Source organism: Cyanistes caeruleus, chromosome 8 (genome assembly GCF_971803275.1).
Source record: "Cyanistes caeruleus chromosome 8, bCyaCae1.hap1.1, whole genome shotgun sequence".
Classification (NCBI taxonomy): domain Eukaryota; kingdom Metazoa; phylum Chordata; class Aves; order Passeriformes; family Paridae; genus Cyanistes; species Cyanistes caeruleus.
Window position 1 is genome coordinate 15,311,199 of NC_141708.1, and position 17,012 is coordinate 15,328,210.

Genomic DNA, 17,012 nt, shown 5'->3' on the forward strand with positions numbered 1-17,012 from the left:
CAGCTGAGAAGGCATCTCATATATAGTAGAGCCAGTCACTTCATTAATTACTTTTAAGAACGGTTGTAGAGCCTCCTCAATTATCTCCAGAGCAAGCAAGAAAGATTTTAACAATACATCAAAACTATGATCACTCAGGTTCTTTTCTTGTCATGTCTGAGACTATTTTTGCCTTACAGCAATGACTGAAGGTCTCTCCTGTTGCTGTATATCCCGAGAAGCCACACTTAATTGACAACTATTTAAGTGGATACATTAAAAACACTCAACCTTGTTACAGTTGTTTCAGTACTACAAATAAACCAGACACACATGAACAGTTATATATCACTTGGCTCCCTAATTTGTGTTGAATATGCCTGAAAAGTAGTCAATACTATTCCCCTCCCTCACATTTCAAAACAGGCACATATGTAAGCTTAAGAAGTGTACTTGGCACTCTTCAGGCTTTTTATTTTCATAAGTGACTAGAAGCTCCAAACTCATCCACTTCCATTCAGATCACTGCTTTTCAATCTTTTTCAGCTGTGTGACACAAGATATCCATATTAACAATTAGGTTAGGATAATCATTATGTTCAAAGGAAACAAAGCTCATTTTTCTGCCTTTTAGACAAAGCCTAGAAATGAGAAAATTGATTGAGGACAGATGTGAGCAAGGGTCTGAAGACTGTGCTTGGATTTCAGCTAAAAGGAATAATTTTTGAACATTAATGAACAAGATAAATCTTTAGAGGTCCGAGTTTTACTGCTAAGCATTGAATTCAATAGGATCCCGTGGCCCAAAAGTAGTACAGGGCCAGCAATTTCAGGCATAATGGACAATGTTAGGGTAGCAGGCATCAGGATTGCTGGGATTCTATATTCACATTACCCAATGGGTTTATGATCAATTAATTCCTGTGCAAGTAAAGAAACCTTCCTGCTCAAATGAGGGTTTTAGGTGTGGGGAGGCAACAGCTGTGCTTGGGCTGACAGTGCCCAACAGACTGGAGTCAGACCTGATTCAGAAGAAACCACCTGGCTTGGTTTTGTGGTCATACAAGAAATAAATTCCTTCTGCAGAACTCTAAGCCAAGCTTTTGCACCTCTCTTCTGTTTCATCTTCTCTCTTCTCTTCATCCTGTAAAGTGATCATACAAGGCCCCTAATTAAGTATAGTTCTTGGGCAAATTAGTGAATTCACATGGGCAAGCACTTTATACTGAATGCAGAAAAGCACATGGAGTAGGAGTGAGAGCAGGTAAAGAAAGTGGGTTTGATTGATTTTCTGAACAATTGCTGAAATAAATACTTTTCTGATCAGGAAAAGCAGGACACTGACCATAAAATGAAACCAAAATGTTTCTCCATGATTGAAAGTGTTCATTCAACCAAAAATGAAACTCCTTGTATCAATTATCCAAAAATAACCCAGATTCAGCTTAGGCTGAAAAATGTGTTTCACTTGATGTGAAGCCAGGCAACATAAAGCAATTTCAAAATATTTATTGTCCTAATTTCTTATTTTATTTTTAAATTTAGGGCTATTTTTATTTTAAAATATCATTTTTTTAATGAGAAGTAAAAAGGAAAAAAAAAAGTCACCTTATTCTGCTGGTGACATTTACTGGTTTATCTAAGTCCTGTAAACACTGAGTCCTGTACAAGCATAAACAAAATGAATCCCAGAGAAATCAGTTTAATATCTTATGTGTTGGATCTCTGGCTTTTGTCAGATTTTGGTAACAGCACTGAACAGTGTTTGGGGTGGGGGTTGACTATGATTTGGGTTTTTAAAATATATGCTCTAGTTTAAGTAAGTTGCAGGCATTCCTTTAACTATGATCTTGGTTTTTAATAGTCATATTTTGACACATCAGGACAAGCCCTAATGAGATATACTCACACTTAGATATATTTAGACTCATATGACACAATATGCAGCCACCTTGATATATCCATGTACCAGAAATACATGGTAAATGTGATCCATTCACCTTCATCAATTTCTGTGCAGATGCATTGGTGGCAAATTTTCAAACACTGGAAACTCTTTATCAAAACTGAATATTTTTATGAAGTATATTCTTTAGTTCAATCACAGTCAGAGGATATAAAATCTGTAGGTTTTTTACATCAACCAATTTCTGTTATGCAAAAAGTCACACTCTATAATGACTGTTAGTCATTTGCAACCTTAACACCTATGAATTTACAAATCTATTTGAAGACTTCATGGAAGACAAGAGCAAGATGAGTGATGTGATTTTTACACTGAGTAGAAATCATTTCATTTTCATTCCCGGTTTAAAGTCAGCTTCTGGATTATTTCTGCTTCAGCTAGTACGACTAAAACTTGAATAGATGGCAAGGAAAAACTTGAGTTTCAATAAGAGACACATCTAAGGTTTTCAGAAGCCTAAATAAGTAAACAAGTGTTCAGTAGGATCTAGGGAAGAGTGGTGCCCTTTACAACTGGTGCAGAAGAAATGTGCTTTTAACTTGCATACTGGTGCATTCACACATACACACTTTTCACTTCTATGAATGTTAAAAACATTTTGTCTGTGTTGGGTAGGTCAAATGCTCAAAGTTGAAAACATTTATCATTCAGTTGGTATGACTTTATTTGAGACAGCAGTCGTATATCAACAAAGATTCAGGACAGTGACTTTTCCTGAGGGATTCAGGGAGTGAGGGAGTACATTAACCAGAGGCACATTTTCTTGCTATCCAACTGCTTATTGCTATACCATCCAGTACAGCACATTATACCATACTATTTTGCATAATGACTGAATATGATACATGTCTTTAAGACATGACAAGTCCAGTCTCACTGCACATATGACCTTTATGACCCCTCACATAAACTTTGGTTCTGTTCATAGGAGTTTCATTTCTTTCTCATGTGATTTGTTCTAAACATAAATTCTTCTAACCTAATCTCATAAATTTAATTGAAACTTGTAAGCAGATTATACTGTCCATAAAATGGAAATTAATCATTTTTTAAAGCCAGATTTCAGTGTTATATCTAGCCATATTTTATCCAGAAATATTTGAACAGTAAACTGAAATGGAGAAGGAATTGTTCAGTGAACAATTTAGATTAATTACGTCAACACAAAGGGATAATATTGCTACATGAGGACAATTCTGTGATAAGAACAGCTCAGCTAAAATTCCTGCTCTTGTGATCACTGTTTTTGCTGGGGAAGGGAAGGAACATCAAATGCTCAAACAGTTCATCTGAGAAAGGAGTGATAACTACTGTTCCAGACTGAGAACACATTTCTTGTTCCCTCTAAACACAGACTTACTTCTAGAAAAAGTAATCCTTTCAAAAAACAGAACTATTATCTCTGGCTCATTAAGACAAATTTCAGTATTTTTGGCCATTTTCAGCAATGGTTTGATAGAGAGAAAGGTATTGTTTCCAATTACTGTTGACACACTTCTTGAATTTGGCTTACTAAAGCATAAAAGCATACATGAAATGTCTGAGTTCAATATTACTTACTCCCAAATGTCTAAGTCAGAAATCACTGTTTAATCAATCCAAAAGTGGAGAGAAAATCCATTAGGCTTACAATCAATGACTGCAGATCATCTTCAAATAAAATCTTCACTAAAGAGCTCATTTCAAACTGAGCAAACATTAAGTCCTGAAGTTATATAATCAGCAAACATCTATTCACCAGAAAGTGTATCAAAGTCATGGGACTTGGGATATCATAACACAGCTTCCTTTTACAAGATGATGTATTCACATGGGGAATATCAGCCCTGGCAGACAAACAAGAAGGTAAAACCTTAACACTTATCTGCCTTTCATATGCTGGTCGCTATAAAAATGAATTTGAAAATAATTTTAGAATAAGTACAATATTTTGCTCATGAAGATTCAATGAGAGGCTGTTGCACATTAGTACAGCACAAAATTCTGAATTCCTTGTATTTTCACTGCTGACAAATAAAGGAACATTAAGACTTCTATCCAACTTTGATAATTATGACTTGCTTAAATTGTGTAAATAGCATTTCACAAGAATATGGAGATTCCCAAATAAAAGGCAAGGCACAACATTTTCTTTCCAAAGCATGGCTTTACTCTATTGTCTTGCACACAAAATTTGCCAGGATAAACTAATAGTCAACTGTCATGTTAAGCCCCCTTGATACCAAGTGTCAGTTATCAAAAAAAAAAAAAAAATATCCTGTATCTTGTCATTAATCTGCACTGGGTTTATCCACAGATCTCAAAACAAGCCAATGAGCTGCCAACCCTGACAGCTGCAAATGTCTCCTGCATGAATGTGTACTGTGGGCTAGATTCCTATCTCAGTTACAGCCGTAACAATAAAAGGTCCTTTTGTAAACAACATCAACATGAAAGTACATCAACTACCTATGATAAAATTACAGGTAGAACCTGCATGAATATGGGAAAGAAAATGAAACATTCATTCTGTATGTATAAATATTACAAATTTAATAAATTAACCATCCAGTTAAGAAGAAACTATTCCAAGCAATAAAAAAACCCCACCCCTCCATTTTTGAAATCTTCATTATACTAGTTCTGCGTCAGTAAGGCATTTGTTATTTGATTTTATGCATACATGGGGTGAAAATTATTTTGAGAGTAAAGAATTGCCAAACTCTTCTTTTAGGATATTACTTTTCACTGTCAACAGGAGATCAACTGCTTTGCATTAGATCTTCCTTCTCTGCTCCTGAGCCCTAAGGATTCAATGCAGTTGAATACTCCCCCTTATGGGCTGCTACAACATGACATTCTAGTGTTTTGTATTTATTTCTCTTTACTAAATGCTACCACCTCCTCCATGCACTGTAGATATAGCAACAGAGTTAAGATAGGTCTAGAGTATTACAGCCCATAGAAACTCTTTCATTTCACTGAGTAAATCTGTGAGAGCAGATTTTTGCAACTGAGGATTGTTATTCATTGTTTTTCTTTGAAAGGCATTTTTGATCATCATTATTAAATCTCAGAATATAGAATAAATATATAGGAAGAGAACTGATTAAATCAGGATTTTCTGAGTAGTGTTTTGTTCTTATTGGATTTTACCCTGGACAGTAAATACATCTAAGCATTTTTGTTAGGAGATCTGCTACTGCAGTGACTTATCTGAAATCATATTTGTTAACCCTGTAAGAAACGAATGTAGAACAGTGAAATTAAAACTAATTAAAATGGTATTCACTACATTTTCCTGAAGAAGTGGAAAAAATTGCACAGCATGTGTATGTGGCCACTGGCACCTACTCTCTGTGTATATTTGGTGAGAATAACTTTCATCTCCAGGTTCAGTACTCGTTTCTTCAAATCAAGCACTCCACTTCAAAATGGATTTTTTGTGCTAATCTTTTAGAAGTAAGCTTTACTAGTTAAACCTTATATAAGATCAGCTGCCCTAGATTAAAATCTATTCAAAATGCCTTTCACCGTTCAGAAAGTCTTTCCTGGTTTCTGTTTTCACCCTATTACTGACTGAAAACACACTGGGTCACTTTCTATAACTGACTGTAATAGCTTATTCTTCAGTGCAGTTTGTGTTAGTACACATTCCCTGTTCTACTGTGTCCTCATCATGATTGAGGAGGAGAAAGTGTTGATATTTTTAATCTGAAATTACTGTTACTCAAGCAGTAAAATGAATAGTTACCATTGAGCCTCCTCACTTCTTTTTAACACCAATTCATCTTCTCAAAATGTGCTGAAAAACATTCATTAACACTAATATAATTTCACCTCCTTTGTGCTGTGTCAGTCCAGCAAAGGGCTCTGTTCTCTTGCAAAGTTTTCAGAATTCAGCTGGCAACTTCAAAGAACAACAAATTCCCCCAGAAGATCCTGTAACATTAAGAAAAGCACATTAAGGATTAAGATCCTCTCTGGAAATAAACAGCACTTCATTTGATTCAAGTTCTTCTCCCCTGAACTTTAAATGAATGCTCCTGGGGTCATCCCAATAAAACAGTTCACTAAAAGGCAACCTTTCTGAAAGTGCTTTTATCTTTGCCTATTCCGTTATAAAAATGAATGGGCTCATCTGCAATGGATTTGCAATTTAGATATCTAAACACAATAACCAGATTAACAATTTTCTGCAGCATATTCTGTTTATGAGTTAGGGAGTTAATATAAAAAAAAATAAGTTATTTAGAACATTTATCAGAACACTCAAAGTGTGCAAACAATACAAATAATAAAAACAACTGGGGAACTTAGCAAAAATCCTACTAAAATCCCCTCACAAAAAATTAAGCGTAAATACTGAAACTCCATATAACATTTGACAAATAATTCCCAGTACTGTTTTAATCTCCTATGTGAACAAAAAGGGTGTTGTCATCTCTATTCAAGAAGTTCACTTTATTTTGCTTTTCAAGTTTCCAAATAATGTTGAATCCAAAAATTGAAGTTCCTCTATTAGGCAAAAATTTTACAACTAAGTCTTAAAGGACGTGATACCTTCCGAAACAGGCAAGGTTATTCAATAATTCTCCTAAATTCTACTATTCTGAAGATATCAAATAGCACAGAAATTTTATATGAAATGCTAAATTTCAACTTTGCTCTTTCTGAGACTGATCATATTTGAACAGAATCCTCTTTCAAAAGGAAGCTGGTTTAGGATTCTTCTATATGCAGTAGCACAGAAAACTCTTGAGGATTTAAAGCTGGAGTTCATAGTGGGAACTAATTGTAAATGTATTTTCTAGTTATAGGCTGCACAGTTAAGGAATGTTTTCATTAGAGAATTAAACACCATAAATATGAAAGCTCTGTCTTTCAGACAGGGTGAACAGACACAGAAAGCTGCTTTTCCACAACAACCTTGTTTTTGAGGTGTTCCTAATCTTTCAAGAAGGGGAGACACCCCACTCCCACTGGCAGTTTGTAATCTGGAAGCAGAAAAATTGACAGAAACTCAGGGGGAAAAAAACAGGAGGCAGGAAGGCAATCCTTATGAATTAATATATTGGCTCACATCAAACAGAGGGGTCTGGTCTTTTTTCAGTCCAGCTTGTGTCAGTAGCAGGGTGAAAGCCAGTCTTTCAGAGACAGCCAAAGTTGGCCACCATATCCCTCCTAGGATGTTCCTCACCTTCCTAGAGACCCTTAACCACACTTGTGCAGGTGAGACATTTCAGCCTGTTTAGTGTGACAAGCAAATATCTGGGCTCTCAGGTCTCCTGAGATACAGATAAAAAATCTGAAGGAGACTGATCTAAGAAAACCCTCACAAAAAAAATTATTGCATTCTTTCTGGCCTTTCTCTCCTGCTGTTCTGCTCTTACAGAAGTGTTGACTTGCGGGGGTTTGCACACTGTGAGAAACAGCAAGAGTTAAGAGAGCTGAGTGCAATTCATCTGTTAGGAGAACAAAAGGGCAGATGAAAATAATTATTTGTAGTATCATGAAGTTCCTGAGTTCAGTCCATCCAGAGTAGAACCTCAGTTCTTAAGACACTTAAATCTTTCAATACCTCAATTCAAGCTTCCCTTTTGGATCTGCAATTATTTATGACGTCTTGATAGATAAAATTATGGGGGAAAAGAGGTAAGATCCCCTGTAAAAAAAGAAATTATTTAATGAGTCACTGACTGGGAGGCAACCTGAAAATTTCTTGATAGTTATTGTCCCTTACATGTTATTGAGCTTACTTTAACACTGGAGACAAAGACACACCTGAAGCTGATGTAGCACCCTGCAAACTGTCAGTAGGAATCCAAAAGCTGGACTGGCCAGTGAAGCAACACTGATGGCATCATGTCAGTGATACAACAGGGACACCGGATCAGAGTGCCTGCAGCACATGCTGTGACAGAATGCTAACTCTAAACAATAAAATTATTTCTGCAGCTGAAATTCCAACTAAAGGTCAGCCACCCTAGTCAACAGGAAAGAGTGAAGATGAATACAGTTAAAAGCTATTTTACTAGGACATTAAATAACTTTTAATCTATTACAAGCTATGGGTCATTCCAACTGATTTTGCTGATACAGGTGTATCAGGGCCAGTGTATGTTCCCATAGCTTTTCACTCATATGTGCCAACCACAAGTACAGCACAGCCATTATGAACTGGGGCACAGCCGACCTAGAGGAGAGAATTGCCAGGGAATTCAATTGTCTGCTGAAATCTGCCAGCAATGGAGAGATGCAAAATTGCAAAGAGAAATAATAGATCATGCTCTGGACAGTGGAAAAGAGTTGACAAATGAGACATGGGATGTTATGCAGAACGTGTACGTTCCAGAGGATGAAAGTCATCACTGCATCATCTGATTTGTAACTTCTGGCCTCAGTGGATAACCATATCATAGTCAAATCTCATTGCTTTGAAGGTCAGTGGTGAAGGTTTTTATCAGCCTGACATTTATTGTCAACTTTTTTTTTTTTTTTTTTAAAGTTCTCATTTCATTTTAATAACAAAGGAACGAGGACATGAAGGTTATGTGTAAAAAAACTCCCACTGACTTTTCATAAAATGTTTGAATCTAAACAGATTTCAATTTAACAGGAATGCAGGTAACATGATCAAGTTGTTATTCACATCATACTTCCAATCAACTTCGGAAAACAGACATGAATTCTGATATGACTGCTTTTGTGGTGTTCAAAAATCTAAAAGAAGAAAAACACTACACTACAGTGCAAATTTTTGTGTTCATTTATTCTTTCTCACTTCCTATGGTTTACAGTTCACTCCTCTAGAAGTGAATACTCACCAGTTCTAGAGAAAAGAATATTTCTAGAGAAGTGAAGCATTCATCACTAAGGGAAAACAGGAAGCTTCTGTTTCTACTACTGTTCAGTTTATTGTTTTGCAAATGCAGATTTGCCCAATACAGTGCAAGGGCAAACAAAAGTAAGGGGAAATATGCTTAAAGCCATAATTAAGACACTTGCTATCCACCCAAATAGTAGCTTATCCTCCTTTAAACTATCTGATAAAACAGCAGTGTTAAATATATTGACATTAGGTAAATAATTTATACTGTACACTCAAGTGGAAATTTTACAATAAAAACTCTTCTTGTAAATGCAGTTTAGGCAGTGTGTTTATTCCACACATTGCTTCAAAGTATATTCATCATTTGAGATATATCATTCCCGTGACAGTGGGATCACAAGGAATCGTGGTATAACAATGCTAGACCAAACAGACAGAATGTCAGCAGTGTCAAACTGGCAAATATATCATTTAACCAGAGATCAAAAGAAAAAATCTGAAGGTCAGAAATGCAATATTTATAATGCTGTCAGTAGATGGATGCATACCAAACACCTCATATCCAGACCCCAGAAAGCTCATCAGAGGAATGTTTACAACACACAAGAGAAGTGCCCCTGGAGTGTCCTCCATTAGTTTCCAGTATGAATGAATATTGGTCCAATATTTCCTAGTACATTCCCCAGGAGTAGAAAAACATCTTGAGTTCCTCTTTAATGGTGCCAACATAAGCAGCAGTCAACTACTACCCTAATTCCACCAGGTACAGCAAAGTCTCTCCCCCAGCATTTTTCCAATAGGCAACACATATTTCCTTGGAAAGAAACCAACATTATTAGGATGGCTGCTGGCTTTAGAAAAGAGGAGAGAATAAACAGAAACAACTTGGTATTGTCACTGATTCATGCAAGGCACTTTGGCACTGTGCAAAGAAAATACCTGTGAGAAAACTCATAGTTTTTCTTGAGTATCTGTCTGACAACGAAACTGGAGATACCAAAGGTATGGGAGGAGAAAGGTTGACAAAAGCAAGTTCAGAAGAAAAATGAAAAGAGAGTTGATGTAAGCACACCAAACTCTGGCTTTATTCAGCATATAAGAATAGAAGATTCCTCCACATTTGGTGTGGGAAATAATCCATCACTGAGCGTTCCTTTCATACCTTTCCTGTAATCATGACAGCATTTTACCTATGTAATTTCACTTAATACCATGGTGATAGGTGTTCAACTACATTACCATTACCTAAATGATAAATAGAAGCAAGCTAATAAAACAGATCTAGAATAAAAGGTTATGAAATTACTGAGTTTAAGTTTTGTGAGTCAAATGGGAAAAAATCAAAAGCAGCTAGTAATTTTCTTCTTGATAGTTTTTTTCATTTACAATTAATAAATGGAAACAAAGTATCTCTTGAAATATCTTTTTGATATCTCCACAAATACAGTCCAAATTTTAAAAAAATAGATCTCTCAGCTTTCAAGGTCCTTTTTATTGAGATTTTATCATATTCTCTGTTGACTGTCAAATAAACTCTGCTCATTAAATTTTATCTATGTCAGCAGGCTAAGAACATAAGACATATAAAAGCCCTATTTATGAATCAAAACCTTGAGAAATATTTTCTATTTGTACAGCTTGTCTCCTTTCTCCTTTTCTTTACTTTTTGTACCCGTCCACTTCTAAAACCCTCTCCCTTTGTCAATCTCTTCAATTTCTCTAACTTCTATCTATTTCTCAATCTATCTTCAAGCTCCTACTCCTCTTTGGAATTCCTCCTTTTGTCTGCCTTTATTTAACAGGCCCAGAACTTCATTTTCCCAATTTCTTTTTCAGGGATCTGCTGATTGGAAGTAGAGAGGAGGTCTGCTTATTTTTTGTCCAAACAATATCTGGATGCTGGCCAGCTGACACAGACGCTCCACCTTGTCCCTCTTGAATAGTGAATAGCACACTTTCCTGAACCCTTTGGTCCTCCCAAAACAATCACTTCTTGCTCTTTTCCTTCCTTCCTTCCTTCCCCATGCTGTCTTTGGGGAATAAGACAACAAGAAATAAGTACCTTGCCCAAACAACCTTACATTGAACATTGAAGATTCTTTTCTCAGACTCTCCCTCCTCTCTACAACATTTAGTCAGTTTCCTTCAGACCTACCTCTGTTCTACAGAAAGGTCCTGGATTTGCAGTGTCTTGTTCCCCCCACGCAGTCTTGTCCAGTTTTATCTCAGTTTTTCTAAATAAGTAGGAGAGCTGAAGTTCCGACCTTTAGGACCTCACCTGGTGCAAGTTTTTGAAGGAAACCTGCATGTCAGAATCACAGACACACTATAATACAGTATCATACATATGATAATATAATACAGTATCATAACACACCATGGCACCACACTGCACAATATACATGCACCAACAGGGTCAACTTTGCTGAGATCTTCCACTGTAAAATACCATGCAATGATGCCCACTAAGAGCTGAAGTATTACTTGGACATTTTTCCGTTTATTTCATAGCAAGAGTCATAGGCATGGTAAAATACTTTCTTCATATATCAGTGCTCAAGCCTCAAGAAAAAATCAATAGTGGTTGAACAAGAATTCATTATACTAACAAAATCCATCAGAGAATATTAAAAACAAATTTAAAACAAGCATCAGCCACAGCATTTCAAATTTATGTTGCCTAGGAATCTTATTTAAGTAAGGAAAGACATTGAAATAATACTGATTTTCTGTTTTTAAATTTACTCACTGGGTTTTAGTGCATAAAATGTTGCCAGATGGAAAGCTGTTCATACACATTTTTCCATATTTTATCAGAAGAGTCAACACAGATGAATTTCAAAGGAAAGGTTTTATAAAGAAACTACATAAAGTCCAAATGCAAACGATACAAGGCAGCATATGAATCTAGAGGAACAGACAGCAAGTTTTACCAATGTGTTCAAAAGAATAATAATCAAAAAAGTGGCTCAGTTAAGCAGCAAAGAATACTGAGTACTTGCAAAGGATATCACAACCAAGCACTACAGCATCAATTCCAGCCTTCAAAAAAAATCAAAGAGAATTTCTAATGAACAATGTCACTTTTGTAGCAGGTTGTGGTTTTATTACTGTTATATTTTATTGTACTACTTAAAAACATGAATTTTTGAAAAGATAAAGAAAACTAGGTGCAAAATCCAGGCTACAAACAAACACCTAAGAGAACGAGTACATTTTTAATGCATGGTTCACTGTGGTAAAACTCTCTAGAATAACAGCTGAATCTATTGCTAGAACCAAAGGGAAAGTCAAACTAACAAGGAAAAGCCATATCAAAAAATTTCAGAAGGTTGAGTGATCACACAAAGAGCAATTGTCCTTGAGACAATGGGGTTTGTCATGTATCCAGCCTCTGTGACAAAACATGCAAACAAAATACCCCAGAATTTGGCAATAATTAAAATTCAGCTGAAACTACATGCCCCAGAAATGGATTGAAGAATGACTGAAATAAAGAAAAAGGGGATATGTATGCAGCAAACTCTATATAGTGGACGTGATTTAAAGGTGATAGGTTCCAAATCAGTGTACAGCCTTGGTGTAGCAATGGTACTAACCATTCTCAGCAAGCTTTTGGGGGTCTGAGGTTTCTTTTCAAATTTTTTCCATTTGAGGCTTCTCTGGATCTCAGTCTTTTGTGATCCAAGAAATGCCACATACCAAAACTAGAACAACAGACATGGAAAAAACCCACGTGCCCATTTCATAACATGAAGATTTTACAGCTTTCGGACAAACATGGATATATTATGTCCTGTGATTCTCCCTGCTACAGCACTGAATGGTCTCACAGAAACAAGGATGGAGGAAAACACTGTGACAGAAAAGAAGGAGATTGGCAAAGATACATGAAGCTCTTAGGCAGGTGTAGCTCCCTTTGGCCTCTGAAAAACTCCTTAATTGACTTATTAAAATCGTAAAAAACAATCTACTTCAGTCACAAAGGAAACTCAAGACTCTGGAACTGTGTTTTCATACCTTGTATATGTATAAGGCAAATATCATCCCTTGAATGGCATGGGGGAAGGAGGAGAGCAAACTAGAGGTCAGCCCAAGTTCAATTCTCATGAATATACAATTCAAATGTTGGGCCTCAATATGCCTATAAATTGTTTCTGCAGTAAAAACTGACTTTTCAGGAACAAACTGTGTCAAACCAGTCTCATTTCCTTCCTCATTGTGATAGCTACCTAGATAAGGGGCACAAAGCCCCTTATCACCAATGCTTTTAATAAGGTCCCACATAAACTAGAGAAACACAATTAAAACACTGTTTATTGCAAGAGGTTGTCTGACTCTCATTGATAACATATCCTGTGAATCACCTCCAAACACGAAGAGTATTTCAAGTAGAGTTCCACAGGAGTTTGTCCTGGTCTTAACTGTATTCAGGATTTTGTTAATAACATGGGTGCTGCATAACAAGCATAGTCCTAAAGTCTATCAGGATATTACTGAGAGTGCCTTCCATGGGATAAACAGTATATTGAGACCCGTTTAGACACATCATTTTTCAGTAAAATACAGCCAAATTGAAGAGTGTGCTGAAAGGGAAAAGACTTAACAAGAGTTTCCCATAGCGCTGCTCATGAACAAATGCTCATGAAACTGGGTTTGCTCCTTCAGAAACAGCAGGATGTCCTAGTCAAGCCCATCTGGTGCTTAGACAGCAATTATCCTTACAAACAGACATTTCCTTTTGCTCCCTCCAGCAGTAGAGCAAAAAAATTTATTCTAGATCTTCTTCCTGCTGTTCCACTTAAGGACGTGGTGAATCTGATGCATCCCCAAGAACTCAGTTTAAAAAATTGGGTTACCAAACTGATTTCCAAGACTGACCCAATTCCTTCTAGTTGTGTTTGATCCTGCCTCTCTGCTGAAGCCCTGCCAAGATCTCTCCAGGTCCCTTTCAGACTCTGTGATTTCTGTTGATTATGTTGCTATTTTTATTTCCTGTTAAATGAAAAAAAGACAAAACCAATTAGCAAGACTTTTATCAAACTTCTAGACAGATAGCTGTAAGCAAGACTTCATTTTCCAACATTCTTTATAGGCTTATTTAGACTATGAGTATATTCTAGCATTTTACTTTAAGAATGTTTTTCTCCCACCCACCATGAACGCCAAGCCTGTCAATCACACTAACAACAACAAAATACATATGGGACAGTTTAAGGAGGATGAGCAGACATGAGAATCCTTTAACTTATTTGGAATCAACTCCAACGTGTGTGCCTGGGAGAAAAAAAAATGAGTATGTGGTAAGTCATGTTACTTTCATTATTTCTGTATAAAATGGGAAGAAACAAACAGGGACAACGGTTCTTATTTTCTGTACAGTAATATTTCATTGACCTATTTTGCTCAAGTATATTTTCCCAGGGCAGTATTCCAATGTTACATCCAGTAAAACAATTTTCTTGCAGCTGCTACAGGGTTTTGCAAAGCAGAACTTGACTTTGAAAGTTTTGAGATAAGTTTAACACATTTAGGGCTTATGTTCATGAGCATATAGAGAGCATTTAGTAAGAAATGCTAGTGGTATGATCAAGGAAACAGTTTTTATACTGCTTTTTTAACTATCTCTATGAAATCAAAAATTGAGAACTTAATTTACAAAAAGCCAAGGAGCTAGCAAAAACTTGTTCTTTGCTTGCACATTGCAGACTCTAGGAAATTAACTTTTGCAATAAAAAAAGAAAAGTGTGAAGAGTGAGTGTGTGAAGAGTGTTAACTCTGCTTGATACACAGGTTCTGTATGGGAACAAATTTCTCTTTAGAGGACAAAATACCTGGTGTATAAAATGCACACATTTAGATTCCTCTGAAGTTTTGTAGTTCTCAAGTACTAAACAACCTTTTTCATTAAGGCTCAAAAAAATGAAATTTCTTAACATATAGAATCAGATTTCTACCTATTTTTGGAGGAGTGAAACAGTACAGATTAAAAGTGTTAATGTCTCTGGTGAGATACAAGTTTTTAAAATAGCAGATTACTCTCTGCACACGTACCCAAATACATTTTTAAGCCTGCCAGGGTTCACAGCAGACCAGGAAGCTCCAGGGAATTTTCAAGTAGCAAGCGAGCCTGACCTGCCCTAGGCTAGTGCTGTTTCACATTCAACTATCTACAACCTGCTTCAGAATTTTATGAAAGCACTGAAAGCTTGGAAAGAAACCATTTCTGTGGCCTGTCTTTATCTGGGGAACTCTGGAAGCCTCAGTATTCTGCTCAAGAACTCCCCCCACTACAGCCCTCACAGCCAACATGTGTTCAAGTGCACATACTTATTTATCACACCATGGAGGGTGGTGATATATTACACAGAGGAACCAGATGTATGAGGGTACTAAGTAGAATCAGTAATCAAATTTGGGGTTCTCCAGCCAACAATTCTTGAAATAATCCCCTTGAGGGTAATGGAAAGCAAGTGGAAGTGCATGACAATATTCTCCATTTCTGTCACACACATTTAAGGACAGAAAATCACAGAATCGACCGAGCCAAGGGCAGCATCATCAATAAGAGATGAGATGCAGGATCCCAGATGAGCCTCCCCATGTCCCTGTTGGTTGTTTTTCCCCTTGTCATTATGTTTAATCTGACTAAAAAAAATGGAAAAATATTTCTTGCAAGTCTTATAATTCCTTTGTTTGAACCACCTATGCTACAGCCCCTTCAGGAGCACAAAACTGAGCATGACCTTCCCAAACAGATCTGCCTCATTTGGTGGAGAGAGGCAGACTGCATAAACACTGGCCTTCTAAGAGTGCTGTCCTAAAAGCCTAGAACACAAATTAAGGCAATATCAGCACAGAAGAAATAGCCAAAATTTAGTGTTGAGGGAGAGCAGAGAGAAAGCCCTGGGGTAGGAGGAGGAGGATGCCTGGACACAGAAAGGTGGGGCAGCTGGCAGGGCAGAGCTGCAGCTCACCAGGCAGAGCAGGAAGGTGACAGCAGAGGACAGCTGGCAGCCAGAGCAGTTCCTCACACCTCAGTACTTCAGAAAATGCTCCCAGCCTGATGGGCAGTCGGAGGAGGAGGAGCAGGTACCGCTGCACTGAACTGCAAAATTCTTAAAGCACTATTTTTAATTTGCCTTTGAGATGTTCTGAACCAAGACTGCTTACACCTACTCGGTAAGCAAACAGCCTGTACCACATAAATATCTGCACTTCACATTATTCATGTTTCACACCTGATGCCATCTGTTACTTTGTTGTTTCCTGTAAGCAGCCATTAAACCTGTAACTCACACATCTCCTACCCAGCTGCTTCCCACCTTCACAATACATGAACTGACAAAATCACTCCTGCACTCAAACTAGGCAAGCAAAATTTCTTAAGGAATACATGCACCTCTCTCTTCTGGTTCTGCATGCAGAGGAAAGAGTATTGCTGCCTCCTGTCATCCAGAAAGATGGTGCCCCCCTTGGAAAAACTCACAGCCAACATTATGAAGCATTGAACACTACAAAGCACTATGAAATTCAATATAATAGTTTCATAATATGCCAGACAAATATCAAGAAAGAAGTTTTTTCTGAGTAAGCCAAATTTAGAATGCAGGAGTTTTAATCTTCTTTCTGAAACACCGGGAGTTGAGTTTTGCCAGATTCAGTGTTCTGCCAAGTCAGAAAATAGCAAAAAGGTATTCACTGCCAACAACTGACCTGTCACTCACTCTGACAGTAAAAATACATGCAGGAAAATTTTAAGGATAGCAGATGAGACACTCCAGCTTTTTCAGTAATGACAGGTATGTGCATATGTTGATATAACAACCAGTTTCCTTATACTGGAGTCACTCATAGAGGAACATTGGTACTTCCTAAATTGCCCTTTACAGGCGTTCACTTTAAGTGAGCAAACAGGAAAAAACTTGCAAGAAAGACTTCCTCCTTGGATTTCTACATCAGTAAAAAACAGTAAAGCAAGAGTTCAGTATTACTCATGCAGATCAAGTCTTTCTCCCTGGATAGAAGCATGACCACAAAACTACCATCTCAAGAGGAGTTTGAGAACTGGACAGCTTTTCAAGTTGCAGATCTCTTAAGACAGGTACTGAATCTGTATGCAAGACTTTAGAGAGTTCAGTTTATATTCAGCTAGCAGAAACACTTACTGGATTTATCCTTGAAAACCAGGTATCTTATCCTACATCTAGCATAAATATTTAAAAGTGCTAAAAATAGTTTAGTCACTTCTTATTA

At 36.9% G+C, this 17,012-nt stretch overlaps 2 protein-coding genes across 9 annotated transcripts in view; one reads left to right on the forward strand and one right to left on the reverse strand.

Moving 5' to 3' along the window:
* The window catches only part of DNTT (DNA nucleotidylexotransferase), a 154,107-nt gene that overhangs the window by 90,321 nt on the left and 46,774 nt on the right, over positions 1–17,012 (reverse strand). For 2 of the 3 annotated variants that reach the window (XM_086898965.1, XM_086898968.1), the window contains 3 exons: positions 13,638–13,751; positions 10,912–11,058; positions 5,765–5,866 (listed from right to left, as the gene is read on the reverse strand). The gene's annotated coding sequence lies outside the window, so the exon portion shown is untranslated. Of the gene's footprint in view, positions 1–5,764; positions 5,867–7,505; positions 7,590–10,911; positions 11,059–13,637; positions 13,752–17,012 lie in introns of those variants that run through there. The other variant, XM_086898970.1, reaches the window with a different exon arrangement.
* BLNK (B cell linker) overlaps positions 13,964–17,012 on the forward strand; it is a 93,248-nt gene continuing 90,199 nt past the window's right edge. For 3 of the 6 annotated variants that reach the window (XM_023929681.2, XM_023929682.2, XM_086898962.1), the window contains exon 1: positions 16,714–16,860. In XM_023929681.2, coding sequence (XP_023785449.2) covers positions 16,753–16,860 — 108 coding nt within the window. In that variant the 5' untranslated portion in view covers positions 16,714–16,752. Of the gene's footprint in view, positions 14,060–16,703; positions 16,861–17,012 lie in introns of those variants that run through there. The other 3 variants (XM_086898960.1, XM_086898961.1, XM_023929683.2) reach the window with 2 other exon arrangements.